Source organism: Octopus sinensis, linkage group LG3 (genome assembly GCF_006345805.1).
Source record: "Octopus sinensis linkage group LG3, ASM634580v1, whole genome shotgun sequence".
NCBI classification, from domain to species: Eukaryota; Metazoa; Mollusca; class Cephalopoda; order Octopoda; family Octopodidae; genus Octopus; species Octopus sinensis.
In genome coordinates, this window is record NC_042999.1 from 13,462,782 (window position 1) to 13,486,617 (window position 23,836).

Below are 23,836 nucleotides of genomic sequence, written 5' to 3' on the forward strand. Positions count from 1 at the left end.
TACCAAAAAGCTAGATGGGATGATAAACCTATATATATATATATATCTATATATATATATATATATAGATATATATATATATGTAAATATAATATGTGACAATTATTCGCTAGCCTTGATAAAACTCCGAGTTTCGGATGTCGGGCGGAAACCCACGTCACCATCTCTTCAGCTATCCAGCCATCGAAAAAATGCTGAAGAGATGGCGACGTGGGTTTCCGTCCCGACATCCGAAACTCGGAGTTTTATCATGGCTACCGAATAATTGTCACATTTTACAGATAAATTCCTCTATTTACGTAATATCGAGGTCTCTTTCATTCTTTTGTTGTTTTGCCATTTCTATGAATATATATATGTAGGTCCCGGGTTGAGTCGGGGTTAACCACAGTAAATAAGTACTCAATACATAGCAGAGTAAATTAATTTATTTTATAGAAGGAGCTTCTATAGGACTAGAACTGTTTCATTCAAAAGAATATATATATATATATATATATATATATATATTATATATATATATATACATATATATATATATATATATATACATATATATATTATATATATATATACATATATATATATACTAGCAGTATCGCCCGGCGTTGCTCAGGTTTGTAAGGGAAATAACTATAAAGCATTTTTAGAGAGTTATAGCCAAAAAATAGCAAAAAAATGGGAAAAAAATGATGGTAAATTTTTTTTGAGAGTTAAAAAAGGTGGAGTTGCGTCCCCTAGACGGTCTGTGGTTTGGGTTTCTGATTCTCGACCCCATGTCGAATTTATCGATTTTTTTCAGAACTGGGGGAACTTTTCAAAATTTTCGCTGCGTTAGTTTTGAATTATGACATTGGGCTATGTGTGTGTCAATTTTCATCAGAATCGGTTGAAAGCCGTGGTCAGAGTGAGGGTACGAGAAAACAGACACACAGAAAACGCACAGACAAACTGCCGTTTATATAGAGAGAGATATACATATATATATATATATATATACATATATATATATATACATATATATATATATATACATTATATTATATATATATACATTATATATATATATATAATATCTATATATATACATATATATATATATATATATATATATATATATATATATATACATATATATATATATATATATATATATATATATATATATATATATACATACATATATATATATGGAAAAAAGACGAGATGATCGTGATTGGAATGTGTTGGATATTAGTTTTCGCAATCAAAATCAACTTAGGGCATAAAAACTAACAATAACTGATGATCAGCTTTTCGACCTTGGGAATATAAAGGGTAAAGACTATTTCAGTTAGATTTGAACTCAGGTAAAGCCTACTTCACTGAAATCAGAACGTAAAATGTACGTAATTGAATAAGTAATTAATTGTCTTGTCACCAAGACTGCTCTTGATAACATCTGTCACCAAGACTGCTCTTGATAACATAAGCTGTGACAAAGATATCGTAATAAAAGTAATGAATGGATGCTTGAGCTGTTTTATGAAATGCCATCGAAAATTATGCACTATTATTTTTTCAAGATGAAAGGATGATATGAACTACAAAAGTACAAGCAATAACTGTACAGATACTAAGTCATTAATATGGTAGCTGCTGTGTGAGAGGATACAAATTTGTTGCATACTTGTCAACTGTTTTTTTATGTTTTTTCGATTCTGTTGCACGAAATGTTTGCTCTATTTTAACGTACTAATAACATATTAATTATGAAACCCTAAACTTTGGTAAGATGTTTTCCATTTGCATGTTCTTCTTGTTTGGCAACCAAATTTTCGGTGAATAGCTGAAGAGTTTCGAATGATATAAAATAAGAAAGCAGCAGGCAGCAAGTGAACAGTGTTCTTGCCTCGCTTTCGATTTTCAGGTGAGGCGAATGAACATATGCCTCACTACAGAATCGTAAACCTTTCTCACCTGCGAACCGCATTAATGAGTGGACAGTGGGTTGGATTTAACAGAATCGACTACTCCATCCCCCTCAATTGCTGGCCTTGTGCGAAATAATGATACATTATTATAGGCGCAGGAGTGGCTGTGTGGTAAGTACGTTGCTAACCAATCACATGGTTTCGGGTTCAGTCCCACTGCGTGGCATCTTGGGCAAGTGTCTTCTGCTATAGCCCCGGGCCGACCAATGCCTTGTGAGTGGATTTGGTAGACGGAAACTGAAAGAAGCCTGTCGTATATGTATATATATATATATATATATATATATATATGTATGTGTGTGTATGTGTTTGTGTGTCTGTATTTGTCTCCCTAGCATTGCTTGACAACCGATGCTGGTGTGTTTATGTCCCCGTCACTTAGCGGTTCGGCAAAAGAGACCGATAGAATAAGTACTGGGCTTACAAAGTATAAGTCCCGGTGTCGATTTGCTCGACTAAAGGCGGTGCTCCAGCATGGCCGCAGTCAAGTGACTGAAACAAGTAAAAAAAAAATTTTTTAATTAAGCATTGAAACATTGGGAATGATCCATTTAAATACACCTAATTACACATTTCATCAAATCAACGGACAACGCGTGCTAAAACATCATTTTTACTTCATGAAGAATGCCAATTAATTATCAAAAACTCCATTTAATCAAATTCCATTTCAATCAGATCACATTTCGAACACATTAAAAAAACACAAAGAACTGAGTTGCTGGTGTGATATTTGGATGTTTCACTGCGCTTAAAGTATTTTCTTTTGCAATCTTAACGAATAACAAAATTTGTTTAAAATTTTAAACATTTTTATTCAAAGAATTCATTAAAAAAATAAACAAAAATGAATTTTCTTTCTTTATTTTTGTAATATTTGTGATGATTTTAAATGGTTGAAACCGCTTTCTTTGGGTTCCATTTCGCATAGAGATCTTTAAATCGCACCAACTACGGAAATTGAATAGTGAAAATTAAGTATGATAGAAAAAAAATACGATTACTTAATTTTAATGCAAAACATTCCATTAATTAACGTATAATTGGATGTTGTTTGTTGCTTGAAAGTACCTCAATATTTAATGCTACGTTTGTTGATTCAACTAGAAAGATATTTTCCTCTCATTTTTTTTTTCTAAATGGTCTTGAAAATAATTGCTTACACAGTTAAATCTGTCACACAATGATGTTATCGTTTCCAAAACATAACTAAGTTAGGATACCTCCCACATGAGTGAATGAACTTTTCTTTCTGAAATATTTCACACATCTTCTGAATTAAATTTCAATCTTAATATGATCAAAGAAGGTGAGTTGGCAGAATTGCCACCGCGCCGTGCAAAATGCTTAGCGGTATTTCGTCTGCCGTTACGTTCTGAGTTCAAATTCCGCCGAGGTCGACTTTGCCTTTCATCCTTTCGGGGTCGATAAATTAAGTACCAGTTACGCACTGGTGTTGGTGTAATCGACTTAATCCGTTTGTCTGTCCTTGTTTGTTCCCTCTGTGTTTAGTCCCCTGTGGGTAGTAAAGAAATAGGCATTTCGTCCGTCTCTACGTTCTGAGTTCAATTTCCGTCGGAGTCGATAAAATAAGTATCAGTTGAACGCTTGGGACCGATGTAATCAACTACCCCATCCCCCTAAATTGCTGGCCTTGTGGGAAAATCTGAAACGAATACAGTCATGACAGGAGCGCTAGTCTAACTTAATTTGAAAATAACATGATAGGACCCAACCGAGGCACATTTCCCTTCTATACCTTTAGTAGAATCCACTCTGTGGCATGTCTCCACGCTTAGCCTTTCCATGGCGTATAAGGGATTGAAGTTACAACCTCCCCACCACTGAACGCGACCTCAGCCCTTTGCACGGTTTCAACATTTTCGGGAACTCATCTACAGCTGAATGGACAGGAATAACTTGAAATGTGTTTTGTTTAAGAATACAACGTACTACACGGTCCCGAAATCGAAACCAGGATCTTACATACTTGAGTGCAACACCCTAACTACTAAACCAGCGGTTCCCGACGTTTTTGCACTCGCGACCCCTTACCCAAAGCCTTGAAATCCACGCGACCTCCTACTATGAGCAGAGCATGCAAAATGTAATTGATGAGTTGAAATTAAAAGTATCCCAAGCGACTTCTAGCAAGCATACGCGAACCCTCTGCCAGGGCATCGCGACCCCCCAGGGGTCGAGATCTACCGATTGGGAACCCCTGTACTAGACCATGTGCCTTCAGACAAGTCTTGGTGGCTCTGAAAAATATTATAGTTGCTGCTGTCTTTTTCCTGAATAAAATGAAAAGTGAATAAAAAAACCGCTTTGCGTAGAACCGAGCATACTTGAAACCTCTGGCACGAAAATAAAAAATTAATTATATCTCATTTGTACGAGAAAATGAGGACCGCGATATACGGAATGGTTGAGAAATAGACAGACTCAGAGACAGCCACCAAAACAGCCAGCGAGATTAGAAAGATGAGGGTTGTCTTAAAATAGAGAAAGATAAGAAAATAAGATATCGGGCAAAACACGGTTTAGATCTGTTTCAAATGGAATGTGAGTTGAAGCAGAAAAAAAAGCGACGTAGAATCTGTGGGAAAAAAATAATGGCAATTTCCAAACCAGGAGGAAGATATAGGTTAGTGCTGCACGTGGTTAATATCATAACAACTTCTATAACCAATTTGTTTTTCAAGAGAAAAACAAGGAAAAAAAAACAGAATAAAAACTAAACAAAAATACTGAATAAAGAGGAACTTATGGAATTTTTTGTTCGACTGATATGAAGATTTGGCTGTTTTGTCTAACAGAACAAACGACATACTATAGGCTGCTCCTTGGCTGGTTTGCTCTTGTGTGTGTTTCTGTGTATATTATATATATATATATATATATATATATATATATATATATATATATATATATATATATGTATCGTTGCTATTATGTTAAATTGTCGTATGTCCAAATTTGGACAAATGCGTTTTTTCATTATTTATTTTTGCTTGAAATTGCCGGTTCGTTTGGTCAAACTATCGTATCTCCAGCTGCTTCAGATGTCAAGATATCGAAAGTTGTCAAAGTGTACTTAAACGGTTTTGCTATGGAATGGAGAAACATTTTTTTTTTCTCTGAAAAAATACAGTGTTTTGGACTTACGATACTTTTGCATAATAGCGATCATATACATATACATACATACATACATTCATACATACATATATATATTTATATATATATATATACATACATATACATACATACACACACACACACACACACACATATATATATATATAAATTAGAGAAAAACCACTATTATGTAATTCAAACTATGATAGACATAAAACATATACTCCCTAATATATATATATATATAGAGAGAGAGAGAGAGTGAGAAATTCTGTGTGAGAGAGAGAGGACCCCCGTATATATATATATATATATATATATATATTATATATATATAATATATATATATATATATATATATATATATATATACATGTACATATAAATATATACATATGTATATATTCGCATATATTGATATATGTAGATAGATATAGATATACATATATGTAAACTTACAAACACACACACACATATCAGTCGAAACCGTAATGATTTCCTGTAGAGCAGCTGATTGTGGGATTGTTATCTTTTTATTTTCACTACACTCACGTATCTATACAATTCCCCTTCCAGTGTGTATTTTCCAGTAGTTTATATTCTCCAGCATATCAATGTTATCTCCAGTCATAGTCGCTGTTGTGTTGGGTGCCTTCCTGAGATCAATTCTAGCTTAGAGATGAGCTTGGGCACATGCCACTTTCAATGTCAGAGGTCTCCAAACCGTCGTCTAACGAATGATTATGACTAGGGTTCCAATATTACTTTTATTATTGTTGTTGTTGAAGTCGGTGAGCTGGCAGAATCATTACCGCGCTGGTCGAAATGATTAACGGTATATCGCCCGTCACAACGTTTTGATTTCAAATTCTGCCGAGGTCAACTTTACCTTTCATCCTCTCGGAGTCGATAAATTAAGTACCAGTTGAGTAGAGGGGTCGATATAATCGACTATCCCCCTCCCCCACATTTCAGGCCTTATGTCTATAGTAGAAAGGATTATTATTGTTGTTGTTGTTATTATTATTATTATTATTATTATTATTATTATTATTATTATTATTATTAAGGCGGCGAGCTGGCAGAATCGTTAGCATGCCGGGCGAAGATAGTAGCGGTATTTCGCCTGCCGCTATGTTCGGAGTTCAAATTCCGTCGAGGCCGACTTTACTTCTACCTATAGTAGAAATTATTATTATTATTATTATTATTATTATTATTATTATTGAGTGAGAGATCACCAAATACCATCAAAGTGACACTGGGGTACAAATATACGAAGCCCAGTATACCCATCATGACTACCCGTCTGATAAGGGTACACTAGGCAGAAGCATTACAACCATAATTGCGCAAGATGGTGATCTTACATCAAGATAAACAGCACATGACCTTGAAGGTGGAATCCAGTTAGAATTTTCTTCAGTTTCGAGTAGCCTATCCCACTCAAAAGGTCCCTGAATAAGGGTCGTTTAAGGATGTTGAACGAACCACCAGAGGTGAATTATTCAAACCCCAAAGAATCCCTCTCAACACATGGCTATGACGCTCCCCCACTACTTCTGCTCGTGATCAGAGATGCACATATCGTCAGCCACTAAAGGACATGCTTAACTAGTTAAAGTCAAACAACTGACAAGCAAATCTGTGGTATTGAGCCGAATATTTGCTGTAGCCCATCTTTTATACCAAGACAAAACAATGTACATGATAACACTTCCAATCAGTTAAGATCAGAAGCCATGAGAGCCACTGCCTGGTACTGCATCAGGACATCATTATTATTATTATTATTATTATTATTATTATTATTATTATTATTATTATTATTATTATTATTATTATTATCATTATTGTTGTTGTTGTTGTTGTTGATGTTACTACTACTACTACTACTACTACTACTAAAATGGTGACCTGGTAGAATTATTAATGCATCTGAGTTCAAATCTGCCGATGCCAAATTTGCCTTTCATCCTTTCGGGGTCGATAATGTAAATACCACTCAAGTACTGGCGTAGAGGGTACCGACTTTCCCACTTCCTATATAATTGCTGGCATTGTACCCAAATTTGAAAGAATTACTATTTTGGCACTTTTTGAATTATCAGAATAATAAACATACAGCTAGGTAAATAGCATAATTAAAATTTTAGAAAATGCGTTTGCCTTGGGAATTTAAAAATTTTTCCCCAAAAAATAAACACAGAAGTGATTATTATTTTACAAGTATCCTTACAAGACCTTCGCGATTCCAGTTCATTAATATTTAACTTGGCAAGTCCAATCAAACGTTCTGGTCGCATTGTTCAAAGATATTCATATTCTTTGCCTGCTTCAACACGTTGAAACTTTCTCTCTCCGGAAGTAACAGATGTTTGTAAATTTATAAAAATTTCTCAATGCAATCATAATACTTGGAAATATTCCAACCGATTCCGAACGTTAGAATTCCATGCAGTAATGCCTTTGGCTTACATATCAATTTAAATGTACTGAACATGTTCGTTGAAGAAATAGAACCGTGTCTTTAACATCTTTCGAGACCTCTTTATGATACTGTTGTTGAAAATGTTTAACTGCTGTAACCAAATTTTCATTGCTTAGAACGTGGCTTTATCAATAATCGAAAACTATCAAATACAGGGAATTAAGTCTTTGTTCCATACCACATTAAATAGAACCGATGATAACAAAGAAGACATTTACCATGCAATCGTGTTAGACGTAAGACTGAGTAAGTTTTCGGATAACTAATCGGTAATTTAAATGCAACTCAATGTTCTATAACTAGTTAACATTCTGCTAGGTTTGAAGTCCAGCTAATGAATATATATTTCTTTACTACCCACAAGGAGCTAAACATGGAGGGGACAAACAAGGACAGACAAAGGGATTAAGTTGATTACATCGTCCCCAGTGCGTAACTGGTTCTTAATTTATCGATCCCGAAAGGATGAAAGGCAAAGTCGACCTCGGCGGAATTTGAACTCAGAACGTAACGACAGACGAAATACCGCTAAGCATTTCGCCCGGCGTGCTAACGTTTCTGCCAGCTCGCCGCCAGATAATGAATATAATTCATCAAATTGTCAATGTTAACTCTCTCGGCATAAAGTGTATAATCTCGTACTTCAATTTCTAGTTTTGGTAGAGGAAATATTGTCAGTGCCTTTAAACATAAAGATGGTAGTAGAACTGTAAATGTCGTCAGGCTCCGTTTTTCACGATAAATACATATTTCGGATCTTTTCGGTTTGAACGGCAGTTTTTAAAAATAATTTCCACGTAACTAAACACTTTTAAACTTCGTATATTGGTAGAATGTGTTTATAAAACATTTTTTTCTCTTGGCTTTATTGAGAAAATTCTATAGTTTGTAAGATGTTTGTTGTTGCTTTTTTCTTCAATTTCTGCAATTTAAACCAATCAATGACGTCTATTGAGGTAAAAACATTCTGTGCCGTATGAATATGTCCCTCGTTTAAGAAACAGATTGGGTTTGTTTACATTTGTGAAGAAAAAAAAGATACCCTTCCCCCCACCCCTAACCCTAACCCTAAAATAGATTGAAATGCAATAGATCGATACTAGGGTCATAATTATGGGTGACAATTTCATATGACACCGCTAGAAAAAACTGCCCTTCAAACCGAAAAGATCCCATATTTCTATATCGATTTCAACAACAAAGTATCAGTCGATACTCAATAAGACACCCGGGAAGATGTAGCGATTACAAACAAATGTACTCGACCGCAGATTTAGAAAGGTCAAACTATTGGTTGACGCCATTTATGCACAAACTTCAACTTTAGGCCCACACACATGCTGTTCCTTTTTTTTCTGCCTTTTCTAGAGCTACAAACTCTCTCCTCTCTTTCTCTCTGTCTCTCTGCTCTTTCTATTGTGGTTTCTTATTTCTTTACTACCCACAAGTGGCTAAACACAGAGGGGACAAACAAGGACAGACACACAGATTAAGTCGATTACATCGACCCCAGTGCGTAACTGGTACTTATTTAACCGACCTCGAAAGGATGAAAGACAAAGTCAACCTCGGCGGAATTTGAACTCAGAACGTAACGGCAGACGAAATACGGCTACGCATTTCGCCCGGTGTGCTAACGGTTCTGCCAACTCGCCGCCCTACTATTGTGGCTTCTACTACTCAGAACTGGCTGGTTTCGTACCATATCCACTCAAACACCCTAGAATCACTTATCTCTCCTCCTCTACCTTGGCCTCCGTCTCCTCCTATAATCCATTTTGCGTCCAACCACCAGGCCCTACACTAATCAATACACCCAGCTCCACCACCAAGACCGTCCAACAAGAATAACCTCCTTTACATTATTCCTTCACCCACCAGGTCGCGACAATATCAGTTTTACAAACCTCGGAAGCCTTCAAAAAGCTATGGGCACAGCCCTTTCCTTCAGATCATCCTTTTTTTTTTTTTCATCATTTACTTGATTCAGTCACTGGATGGTGGCCATGCGGGGGCACCGCTTTGAAAGGTTTTGTCGAGCAAATCGACCCCAGGACTTATTCTTTGTAAGCCTAGTACTTATTCTATCGGTCTCTTTTGCCGAACTGCTAAGTTACGGGGACGTAAACACACCAGCATCGGTTGTCAAGCGATGTTGGGGGGACAAACACAGACACACAAACACACACACACACACACATATATATACATATACATATATATACATATACATATATACGACGGGCTTCTTTCACTTCCCTCTACCAAATCCACTCACAATGCTTTGGTCGGCCCGAGGCTATAGTAGAAGACACTTGCTCAAGATGCCATGCAGTAGGATTGAACCCGGAACCATGTGGTTGGTAAGCAAGCTACTTACCACACAGCCACTCCTGCGCATCTGGTAAAAATTAGTAGCACCCGTATTTCAAAAAAGCCAGCTTTGTCACATTCTCTGTCATGCTCAATCTCCCTGAGAATTACGTTAAGGGTACGAGTCCCTGTGGAATGTTCAGCCACTTGCGCATTAATTTCACGAGCAGGTTGTTCGTCGTAACCGACGGTGTGCCAGTAATTTCATAAAAGTACAGTATACTTCTAATTAAACGGTCTTGTTATCCTATCATGTAGCGTAATGTTATCAGATACCAACTTAAAAGATGATTAGAAAAAAGACTATAAGGGAAGCAGAAAATAACTGTTGCGTGAATCATTAGGAGTGGTGCTGTCAACGATTAAACAGTAATGAATCAATCTGCCAAACATTATATAGCTGCCAGGTAAAATTCAACTGAGCGTAACAATTGTAAATTAATACGCACTCGTAGTAAAGTAACGGAAATTATAAGAAGGGGCGAATTTTAAGGTTTTAAGGTAGATTATATGTCGCAGCGTTTCTAAGCACTAGCATTTTTCCTAAATCATTAACCAGCGAATAACGTTAAATATATTTAATCAGTTGGAGTGGCTGTGTGGAGGCGCAGGAGTAGCTGCGTGGTAAGTAGCTTGCTAACCAGCCACATGGTTGCGGGTTCAGTCCCACTGCGTGGCAAGTGTCTTCTACTATAGCCCCGGGCCGACCAATGCCTTGTGAGTGGATTTGGTAGACGGAAACTAAAAGAAGCCTGTCGTATATATGTATATATATATATATATGTATGTGTGTGTGTGTGTGTTTGTGTGTCTGTGTTTGTCCCCCTAGCATTGCTTGACAACCGATGCTGGTGTGTTTACGTCCCCGTCACTTAGCGGTTCGGCAAAAGAGACCGATAGAATAAGTACTGGGCTTACAAATAATAAGTCCCGGGGTCGATTTGCTCGACTAAAAGGCAGTGCTCCAGCATGGCCGCAGTCAAATGACTGAAACAAGTAAAAGAGTAAAAGAGTAGTTGAAACATGAAGCTGGGGAAGCTGCCTAAGTGTTTGTTGATGCTTGTGGAAAGATTGAAAAGCTCAAGAAACGATTGAGTCGCCATAGCTTTCAGGTAATTTGAGAACCACCGTGTATTGGAATTTTTAACACAGTTTCGGGGTATTATAAGAGATAAATATCCACCCTATTTAGTTTTTAATATAGACAAATATGGGCTATTTTGGCACCCATTTCCATTTGAAACATCGCTTATAAAATACAAACAACCCATTAATTCACATTTCGCGCGTAATATGTATACACATATATGTATATGTGGGGACACGTGGCTTAGTGGTTAAGGTGTTGAACTCATGATCGTAAGGTTGTGGTTTCGATTCCTGGACCGGGTGATGTGTTGTGTTCTTGAACAAAGCACTCCATCTTACGTTGCTCCAGCTGGCACAAATCCTGCGACGGACCGGCATTCCGTCTAGGTGGGGAATTTCTACGCCACTGAAACCGGGAAACCGGCCCTTATCAGCCTGGCAAGGCTCGAGAAGGAACATACATATGTATACATATATATATATATATACTTAAAACATGTGCGTGTATGTGCACTTCTACTTGTGTGTGTGTGAGTGTGTATGTGTGTGTGTGTGTGTGTGTGTGTGTGTGTGTGTGTGTGTGTTGTGTGTGTGTGTGTGTGTGTGTGTGTGTGTGTGTGTGTGTGTGTGTGTGTGTGTGTGCGTGCGTGTGTGTGGTTTTATGCTTCTCTGTGAATGAAATCTCGCTCTAACGTAGCTCAATATTGCAGCAATTTAACAGCAAAAATCACGGTAAGTCCCTAGCTGATATTCAGGATTTATTGCATGCTGATAAAGACACACAACTGTGAAGACCATAAGGAGTTTAGAGAAATGAAAGAGCCTACATGAGATAACAAAGACGAGATTTCACATGAATTCTCAGAACAGAAATTTTATTGAAAAATCTTCGTGAAGTGACCCCTGCTTTAGAAAGATATTGAAAAAAAGCATTGGAACAAATCATGAAGTTAGAAATATCTAAATATTTGTGACTGTAATGTTATAAATATAGCATTCATACATAATTGCATACATGCACACCTGCATACATACATGTATATAGACATAGATACATACATATATACATACATACATACACACATACATACATACATATATGTGTATGTGAGTGTGTGTGTGTCTGTGTACGTTTGTATATACATGTATGTATGTATATATATTTATATATATATATATATATATATATATATATATACACACACACACACACACATACACAAACATATATATATTTGTTTAACGAGACGGAAAATGGAAGATACGAGAGTCTTTGTTGATCACTACAGTTGTTTAAACCCACCTAACAGCGATACCTCACTGGTGGGATAATGAATATCTGGTTTAGGTGTATACCTCAATGTAGATGTGTCTCCTCGTGTGATTTCAAGAGGTATATCGTTAAAATAAACTCTGTTTCACAAGATTTCTTCTTGGTCTTCGTATATAGAAATGGCGAATTAAAGTATGTTGCTTCATTCTTATAGAAGATCCATAACAAATATCAGATAGGAAAAGGAACAAATATATAATACAACGAAAAAGTATTAAATATAACCAACAGGAGATAAGGATGTACACACGCCCTCACATACGTGGTCTAGTGCACGTATGCTCGCTGACACAAACGCACACGTGTGGTTTGGCTCACGTACACTCGTACACAGACTATATTAATAAATATTAATAAACATGTTAATAAAGTCAGCGCCTATTACTTGCTGGTGATAAGACTCCGCTTGCTGAGGAGTCACAGATTCTTTTGTGCAGTTCACCGGATCTGATTTGTATACTTATAGCAGTTGCACATTCATAAATACAGACATTTATACTCTTTACTCTTTCACTTGTTTCGATCATTTGACTGTGGCCATGCTGGAGCACCGCCTGTAGTCGAGCAAATTGACCCCAGGACTTATTCTTTGTAAGCCTAGTACTTATTCTATCGGTCTCTTTTGCCGAACCACTAAGTTACGGGGACGTAAACACACCAGCATCGGTTGTCAAGCGATGTTGGGAGGACAAACACAAACACATAAACATACACACACACACACACATATATATACATACATATATACTGCAGGCTTCTTTCAGTTTCCGTCTACCAAATCCACCCACATGACTTTGGTCGGCCTGAGGCTATAGTAGAAGACACTTGCCCAAGGTGCCACGCAGTGGGACTGAACCCGGAACCATGTGGTTCGTAAGCACGCTACTTACCACACAGCCACTCCTACACCTATGAATAATATATGGAACGCTTCACGAATTTGCGTGTCATCCTTGCACAGGGGCCATGCTAAGCTTCTCCGTATCATTCCAATTTTAGTAATATGTAGTGCTTCGGCAATACATATACAGACATTTATACTGACATAATAGATGTGTATCTTCTGAATAAACGGCTAATGAAACAACCGATAGCCTGTAGAAAGCATCCATGCCAGAGTTAGGATAATCAGTGGAGATCAGCGTAGTTCTTTTCCGTTTTCATCCTACGGTGAGCAATACTCATTGAGAGACTCAAGTTTGTATTTTTCTTATTTTAGGTGGTATACAGTGGCCATGGGGTTGGTACAATGGCCATTGATGTTGGTAGCTAGTGTGTCATTGTGTTTTTTAAGAATGGATTGGTCGAAGTTAGTCATCTATACATATAGGTAAAGAGGGTTTTCTAATTTAGTCAAAGATTACAGCATACAAGCATCTTGAAAGTATTTCAAAAATATGTGTGTATGTATGTATGTGTGTGTGTGTGTGAATTTATGATTGTGTGTATATATGTGTCTAAGAGTATTCATATATGTATGTATGTATGTATGTATGTATGTATGTATGTATGTATGTATGTATGTATGTGTGTATGTATGTATGCATGTATGTATGTCATTATTCTGTTTATTTCAAAATTTCCTGCCAATAGAGAAAGAACCGGTTTCTAACCTAGATCCCAAACTCCTTCATTGGAATTTCAACATCAACAACAGGGTATTTTTATTTGTATGTATATATATATGTGCAGATTTGTATGTTTTGGTCTAAGTATTTATTCCCATGCATATAGTTGCATATGTAGATATGCTCGTATACATTTAAATGATAAACTTTTGGAAATTTTTACAGATTTTCACAGTTCCAGCAATGGATTAGATCTGTAGTCTTCGGATTAGCTTTCTCCTTTCTGGTTTTGAGAAGCCTAATTTCTCAAGATTGGTATTTAGGCAGTGTGTTACTGTATGTATGTATGTATGTATGTATGTATGTATATGTATGTATGTATGTATGTATGTATGTATGTATGTATGTATTATGTATGTATGTATATATGTATGTATGTATAATTACATACTTGCTTATAAATATTCCCATAAACAACCACTAGTCTGAAAAGGCTGCCACTTTGCATCTAAACAGTTATACATACATTAATATGCGACCGTATAACTGTAGATATTCATATTAATGCTCCTACACATATTTCACAGGATGCTTAATTTCACTTGCTCTACAGAATAACATATGCACACACCTATACACATATATATACATAAACAGACACACATATACGAACGTGGACATGCACACACATACACGGGAGTATAAATAAATATTCAGCATGCAAATACAAGTACACACACGCAAGCACACACACAGAACACACACGCAAGCACAGACTCGCAAATATATAAGTACCCGTGTATAGGTACGGGTATAAACTTGTAAATGGTGTTAAATTCTAGTTAAGAAGAAATAACAGAAAGATATTCGCATGCACAGACACAAGCTCACACACACACTCCCACGTATACATACCCATACATACGCACATGAATATATAAATATATGCATACGCATCCGTATGTATATACACGTACACACACACATATATATACACACATACATATATATACGCACACATTCACACACACATATATACATACACACACACACACATATATATATATACATACGCACACACACATATATATATAAATATAGATAGATAGATATATACACACACTCATATGTATATATACATAGATATATATAAATACAAACACACACACACACACACACACACATATATATATATATATACATGCACATATATATATATACATATATATACATACATACATATATATATATATATATATATATATTATATATATATATATATATATATATATATATGCAAGTAGGTAAGGTATACCTACCTAGCTTCATATATTCGTAAACACGTATATTTATATAATTACTTCAGCTAGCATTCCGACGAACATCAGAAAACTATCAGCTCTGGATGTTCCTTCGGGATTCCCTGTGAAGAGTTTCAGTAACAGCTGCTCGTGGTATGTCAGTACACATAACGCATTCACTTAGCTGTGAAATCAGTCGAATTAATTTATTTACTGCCACTGAAGAAGCGTGGATCTTTGGTCGAGGTATTTACCTCCACCTGCACTAGGTTAACTTACAGAAAAATTATGTTTTCATGTTAGTATCGCGTTATGTTTTTCATTATCATTGTATATTTGTTTTTAAGACTACACACTGCGTCACATCTGTTTGAGCTCCCACGCTGTAAACTAATCGGATGTAAGCTTAATGTTAGCGCGTCTCTACGAATTGTTTTGCGCTATTTTGTCTGGGTCTGTATGCTATGTGTTTGAAGGGCATTGATGGCAACTCTAACTTTGATCCTTCCGATGTCGATGAAATACAGGACCAGTCAAGCATTAGGGTCCATGGTGTCATCGAATTTCCCCCCCCCCTTCAAAATTGTTTTATTGTTTTCCTTGCGCCTAAGTCAGAAACACTTAATGCTAGTTTTATGCTAGTTTTATATTTTATGGTATTGTTGCTGTTTTCTTATAGGTTTGTGACTTTTTAACCGAATGATTAGAACAGGTTAACAGGAGCTCATTGAGATGATATTTATAGAATAACACAGAAACACTATGGAATTGAGAAATACCTATTTCTATTCGAGACTCAATTCAATGTCAATAATAGTTTCTAATTTAGACACAGGACCAACAGTTTTGAGTGGAAGAATTAGTTGATACTACCAGGATCAATGCTTGATTGTTATTTCATTTCATGATCCCCGGATTTTACCGATGTAAATGAAATGAATTGATTCCAGTTAGATGTTCTGATCATGGTGGTGAGCTGGGCAGAATTGTAAGCATGTCGGATAATAATGGCCTCAGTATTTTGGGGAAGATGCAAAAGACATTGTGTTTATTGTCTATCTTCAAAAGGGCCACATCATCAATGGAGAGTATTATGCCAACTTGTTGAGGCAATTACGAAATTCTATCAAGACCAAATGTCCAGGGAGACTGACGAAAAGGATCTTATTTCATCGCGATAATTCTCCGACACACAAGCTGTTGGTTTTAATCGCTGCAGTGTGTGACATGACTTTGAACTGGTCGATCACTCTCCCTATTTTTCATATTTGACCCATCTGACCATCATCTGTTCCCCGACATTAAGAAAACACTAGCCTGAGTAATGATGACGTCATGTCTGTTGTTGGTGAATGTTTTGACTAACAGGATGAAAGCTTCTTCACCAAAAGGATCGAAGTATTGCACACCGATGGAAGAAACGTGTGGACCGCAAGGAGTACAATGTTGAAAAATAAACCTCGTTTGGTCACATTCTACAAGAATACCTTGGTCATTCTTTGAGCTTTTCAACTGAACCTCATATTTGCTTAAATGCGTATTCAGTTTCTTCACTAGTTTAAAGTTACGCAACGTTTCTATTTCCGTCTTATCATCGAGTTTATTGCGCAATTTCCATTAATATATCGCCAAGTAACATCGTCCAGCATTATTCAATGTTTAGTCATCTTACACAATGTCTTACTCAGTACTTGAACCAAGAATCCAGCGCTTGTGAAAACTTTTCAGCTTGTGATGCATCTTGAAACTTACATAAGAAAGCTATTTGAAAAATCCGAGACAAATCTGTCTGGCAAAATACCATTTACCTCCAACTGGTATCCAATGTTATATATTAAACGCTTGAAAGTACTCAACCAGTTGAAAGTGTACAATTTCTTTGTCTGCTAGGCAAAAGTTAGAAATTCAAGAAATTGAGATATTTCTTTAAAATAATTACAGACGATAAAAAAACGTCTATATGCATTCTTGTCATAGCATTTTATTAATTGCGCCATCGTGAAGCTACTTGAGTGAATTCAAACATCTTGCAGTAACATTATATTTTTCTTGTTGAAATGCTATTAAAACCGTTGCAAATTGTTCTTAAGAAAGAAAATTATGTAATACAGAAATTTATTTCAGCAGTAGTCTGAAATAGCATCAAATTATTGCTAGAAAAACGTTGCTGATAATGTGTTAATTAAAAAATAAAATAACGAGAACGACTTGTTTATAAAATGTTCGTGAAATATTGGATTAAAACGTATCAGAAAAAAAAGTAATCAATTTTTTAATTATTAATTGAGAACAGAATTTAATGCTGTGGAGTTCAACAGCAAAATCTAATTGAGGTATCAATGGCTTATTTGCAAAACGAAGTTGAAGGTGGATTATTTGGAAAACGAAACTGAAGGAGGTATGAGATAGGAATAATTGTATGGTTAAGAAGCTCGCATTGCTACCACATGGTTTTGGGTTCAATCCCACTGCGCGGCACCTCGAGCAAGTGTCTTTTTATTATAGCTCCAGACCGACCTCGTTGAGTAGTTTTAGTAAAAGGAAACTGTGGGGAAGCCCACCCCCGTGATATATGTATGCGCTTGTCCATCACTACCACTTGCAAACCGGTGTTATTTTGTTTATGTTTCTATAGCTTAGCAGTTTCTCAAATAAGTACCACACTTTAAAAATAAATATTATTGAGGTCGATTTCTTCGATGAAACCTTTGAAGGCGGTGCTCCAGCATGACCACAGCCCAGTGACTAAAACAAAGGCAAAAGATGAAGGAAGAAGTTTTATTGTTCTTTATCAATTTTGTCGAGTATTTCCATTGAATTTCTTTAAATATCCTGCTGCGTCTTGGTGGGGTCATCACGCCAAAAGTGATAACAACACACACACTGATTCAATATCCTTTCTTCATTGTTAGCCAGTCGGTTAAACATCTGTTTGGGTATATCTTATCAGAAAGCAGTAATGGCACAAATGAAAGAAGAAATTATTATTTTCAATCAAGAAATAGTTGATTTCTTATACTTTTCAATTTTATTTTTAAAATTGACACAAGAATTGAAAATTTGTAAACGATCCCATCACTGGGGGCGGGGTCAAGAAGTTTGCTGACCCTCTGGCGTAGATAGATTTGAGAAGCAGCAGTTGTTATTGTTCTGACTTAGATTAGCCTTGGTCGAGCAGGCCAACGTTTAAAGGCACAAGCATAGCTAGAATGTGTGCTGCCCGGGGCAGCCCTTCCGTTTACCGCCCCCGGACTCCACAAAAAACACATAATGCCTACAGCAGACCCAAAAGTGCCACCCAGGACGGACCACCCCTACCGCCACCCTCCCTAGTTATTTCTTATTTCTTTATTGCCCACAAGGGGCTAAACATAGAGAGGACAAACAAGGACAGACAAACGGATTAAGTCGATTACATCAACCCCCGTGCGTAACTGGTACTTAATTATCGACCCCGAAAGGATGAAAGGCAAAGTGGACCTCGGCGGAATTTGAACTCAGAACGTAGCGGCAGACGAAAGACAACTAAGCATTTCGCCCGGCCTGCTAACGTTTCTGCCAGCTCGCCGCCTTCCACCCTCCCTAGCTACGCAGGTGTTTAAAGGTGTTCCACATATGATCATCCTACCTAACTATATATCAGTACTTAATTGTTCTGTGTATTGTTTTTTTTTTTTCTAATGGTGTTAGTAAAGGATTTGAAGGAAATTTGACTTTTATTTCAAGCTGGTTGAACGATATTTTACAAGCTTCTTATTCCTGTAAGCGACGGATTTGAGAAAAGGGGACTCAAAGTTGGTAGATTGTACCCCGAGAGAGATGAAATATAGCGACATATCTATTTATGATTTCGTGAGTTCAGACCTCAGATTATAGAGAGAGGCATGTGATTTTTTTTTTTTGTTCTTTTAATTCAAATTATTATCTTAATTAGAGTCAACTGCTAAATAGTTTATTTCATCAATAAATTATATTGATTAGTACTCTATTAATTTATTTAAAAAATAGCTGAGGGAAACAACATGTATCAAAAAAAATAGCATATCTCTCTATATATAAAGCTGAAGTTGTCTGTGTATGGCAGGTTTGGTAGCCTGCAACTAACACTATCTCCTCCAGGACTCTGCGGCACAAGTTGACCAAAATTGACAGTATGATAGAAGAAGGCTTGCTCTTCCTTCCGTAGAAGAAAAAATTCAAATCGGACCATGTTAACACCAAGAATTTTCTATGAAAATCCCTATATTTTACGATATTTTGACTGCTGTGTCGCCATTTTTCGGTGTATTTCAACCAGAAAAATGTTCACTTAAAGAGAATAACAAGCTACATAATGCAATTTTTTTACTTTTCAAAAATTCCAATTCTAAAGGGTCGAAAGGAAAACAAACCCAAGCAATGCCGGGCGATACTGCTAGTATACTGTTATTTGGAAGTCGTTGGTGATATCGAAGCATTCTATTCGCTCACGAGAAGTCGAAAAAGGGAAATAACTCGCGTAGGAAAAAGGGATAGATTTTGGTGTTTCAGATAAGGGATTTTACTAAATTGACGTCCGCAAAAACTTCTCAGTGATTTAACATTTGCTTTTTAGTTGATAAAAGAAAACAAAAATAATGTACCAGTCAAATGCCGAGTTTCGTGTAGTTTTTGTGTGTGTGTGTGTGTGTGTGTGTATGTGTGTGTGTGTGTGTGTGTGTGTGAGTGTGTGTGTGTGTATGTGTGAAGGCGCGCAGCTTAATGGTTAGGGTGTTCGGCCCACGATCGTAAGGTTGTGAATTCGATTCCCAGCGGCGCGCAGTGTCCTTGAGCAAGACACTTTATTTCACTTTGTTCCGGACCACTCATCTGATAAAAATTAACACTACCTGTATATTCAAATGGCCAGCCTTGTCACACACTTTGTCACACTGGACCTTCTTGAGAACTACGTTAAGGGTTCGTGGGTCTGTGAAGTGCTCAGCCACTTACACGTTAGTTTCACGACCAGGTTGCTCTGTTCATCGGATCGACTGGAACACTCGTCGTTGTTAACCGACGGAGTGCCGGTGTTGATTTAGTTTGGTTCTAATTAAATCTTTCCTTTCTTCCAAATTTCTGACCAATTATTTTCATGTTTTTTTCTTTTCTTTATTCATTTAGACGAACAAACGAAGAAACTACAGGAAGTACAAGAAAAGAACATCGAACTTGATTTGGAAGTCAAACAGCTTACAGAGGAGCTCTCTACGGTTAAGGATGAATCAACCATCAAAGAAAATGAATTATTTGCAGAACTTCATTCTTTACAAGAGAAATACAGCGTACTTTCAAACTTATTGGATATCGTCAAAGAACGAGCGGATGAGGCGGAGATGGAACTGGAAAAGTTCCGTTGCTCATCTTCAACACACTCAGCCCGCAGTGCTTCAAATGTCAGCGCTCTCAGTGACGCAAGCCTTGGCAGTGACGACGTATTCTTGGTGCCACGTTCACCAGGTAGCACTAGACCGGAAGATGAGGTCGTCATTGATAAAGACTGGGAGGTGAGTAATGCAACAAAGCTTTCGGATCTCTTCGGTTTGACCGGCAGTTTTTTAAAATAATTTCCGCGTAACTAAACACATTTAAACTTCGTATACTGGTAGAATGTGTTTATAAAACATCTTTTTCTCTTGGCTTTATTGAGAAAATTCTATAGTTTGAAAGATATTTGTTGTTGTTTTTTTCTTCAATTTCTGCAATTTCAACCAATCAATGACGTCTATTGAAGGTGAAAACATTCTGTGCCGTATGAATATGTCCCTCGTTTAAGAAACAGATTGGGTTTATTTACATTTCTGAAGAAAAAAAGATACCCTTCCCCTACCCCTAACCCTAACTCTAACCCTAACCCTATCCCTAAAACAGATTGAAATGCAATAGATCGATACTAGGGTCATAATTATGGGTGACAATTTCATATGACACCGCTAGAAAAAACTGCCGTTCAAACCGAAAAGATCCAAGCTTTCTTTCATTTACGTTGTTGTTGTTGTTGTTGTATCTCGGTGGGGTCATTACGCCAATAATAAACACGCGCACACAACATTAAGAACCTTACAAACGAAATACAAAATCGAAGCGTTTATTCATTTCCTTTTTTCATTTCTTTAAATTGTTTTCTTTACTCCACGTCTTTTCCTTTTCTCTTCTTCCTCGTTCTTTTCTTAAACATCCTCTCTCATTTCCTTCTTTTTCTTTGTCCTCTTTTTCTTCTACTTTCGCTCTTCTTTTTCTTTATTCCTTCTTTATTTCTTTTATCTCAACTCTTTCCTTCTTTATCTCTTTTATCTTATTTCTTTCCCTCCTAGTTTTCCTCTCTCCTACATAATCTCCACTTTTTCTACATTCCTCCTCATTTATCTCCCTTACCTCTCTCCTCTTTTCTCCACCATTTTCTTTTCATTTCTCTCTTTATTTTGTCGTTTCTTTCTTCTACTCTTCCCTTCTCTTTTACTTCGCTTTTTCCTTCTTTCTCCTACTTTTCTCTTATCTCTCTTACTTCCTCTCTCATTTCTCCCATGTCTTTCCTTCGTGCCCCTACATTCTCTCTTGCCCTTTTAACGTGATAATCAAACTTTCAGTTCTTCAGTTTAACTTGTGTGTGTCTGTATGCGTGTGTTTATTCGTGTGTGTTAGTGTGTGGTATTTGTGTACATCAAGGCAACGACCTGGCAAAATCGTTAACACACGAGTGAAAATGTTTAGTAACATTTCGTCCGTCATAACGTTCTGAGTTCAACTTCTGCCGAGGTTTCGATTTTACTTTTCATCCTTTCGGAGTCGATAAAATATATACTAATTGACTATTGGGGTCCATATAATCGACTATCCCCGCCCCAAAAATTTCAGGCCATGTGCCAAAATTTTAAATCGACATTTGTGCACACCATTTACGTCTATGGTATAATTACGTATCGGTTACATACAGAATGTAACGTGTTATTATATAAAGGGCGAATCCCTCAAGATACCGAGACAGGAAACTATGCTGTTGTGAAATAAATCGAGGGGACATCACCATCGAGGAACAACAGACTCTTTGCTCTCTCTTTACTATTTTTCTTGTTTCAGTCATTTCACTGTGGCCATGCAGGAGCAACGCCTATAGTCGAACAAATCGACCCCAGGACTTATTCTTTGTAAGCCTACTACTTATTCTATCGGTCTGTTTTGCCGAACCGCTAGGTTACGGGGACGTAAACACACCAGTATCGGTTGTCAAGCGATGTTGGGGGACAATCGCAGACACACAAACATATACATATACACACACATACATACATACATACATACATATATACATACATACATATACATATATATATATATATATATATATATATACATACACACACACACACACACACACACACATATATATATATATATATATATACATATATATGACGGGCTTCTTTCAGTTTCCGTCTATCAAATCCACTCACAAGGCTTTGGTCGGCCCAAGGATATAGTAGAAGACACTTGCCCAAGATGCCAGGCAGTGGGACTGAACCCAGAACCATGTGGTTGGTAAGCAAGCTACTTACCACACAGCCACTCCTGCGCCTCAGTACAATCAATTTTATACTTCTGGAGCCGCTTAAAGCATTGAGTTGTTCTAAGCTTGCAGTAGTTACTTAAAAGTATATATTTCAATATATCATGTGCGAGCTAAACTCTATCTAGAGGTCTTTGACTTCGGGGTCAGTGATAGAACGCAACTCATTGACCTCTTGTTGACCCTTAGATAGCCTGTCTGCTATCTCGCCTTTTTATGTGAATGACTATTCACAAAGATACAGGAGTAGATAAACAGACAAACAGACGTGCAGACAGACAGACATGCAGATAGACAAACATGCAGCTTGATAGATAGATAGATAGATAGATAGATAGATAGATAGATAGATAGAAAGACGGACAGACAGACAGACAGACAGACAGATAGATAGATAGATAGATAGATAGATAGATAGATAGATAGATAGATAGATAGATAGATAGATAGATAGGCAGATAGGCAGACAGGCAGATATACAAGCAAACGTACAGACAGACAGACTCACACACACACACACACACACGCACGCACACACACACACACACACGGTTACGTATATAAATATATGTGTGCGCTGAAAAGTTCCTGGTTTTAAGGGTGTCGCGAAAGGTGTTGTTGGAGGCGTCAACCTTTCGAGTTCTTTTACAGGTCTTAGAAAAATTAAGGACTGCTGCAATAAGTATGTGAATCTGAGAGGAGAATTTGTTGAATAAAATCATAATTAACTGATCCTCCTGTATTTACTTTTACCTAAAGCCAGGAACTTTTTACTACCCCCTCGTTTATATGAGAGGGAGAGGGAGGGGAGAAAAAGGGTATGAAAGAGAAGTAAATAATTACATAGTATTGATTTTATTAATTATTAATTAATAAAATATATTAATTTATCCCTTCTCTGGAACTTAATTTATTATCAATTTATCCCTTCTCTGGAACCTAATTTATTATTATAATTTATTAATTTATCCCTTCTCTGGAATTT

General features: G+C 36.8%; 1 protein-coding gene and 1 non-coding gene across 2 annotated transcripts in view; one reads left to right on the top strand and one right to left on the bottom strand.

Annotated features, from left to right (window-relative positions):
* The first annotated feature begins 3,269 nt into the window (after nt 1-3,269).
* The window catches only part of LOC115209181 (protein CROWDED NUCLEI 4), an 80,490-nt gene continuing 59,923 nt past the window's right edge, over nt 3,270-23,836 (top strand). Inside the window, exons 1-2 of the mRNA XM_029777422.2 lie at nt 3,270-3,282; nt 20,412-20,794. Of these exons, the coding sequence (XP_029633282.1) occupies nt 3,270-3,282; nt 20,412-20,794 (396 nt within the window). The remainder of the gene's footprint in view (nt 3,283-20,411; nt 20,795-23,836) is intronic.
* On the bottom strand, nt 13,317-13,424 carry LOC115210031. The gene has a single exon (XR_003881392.1). It is a non-coding gene; the product is annotated as a U6 spliceosomal RNA (small nuclear RNA).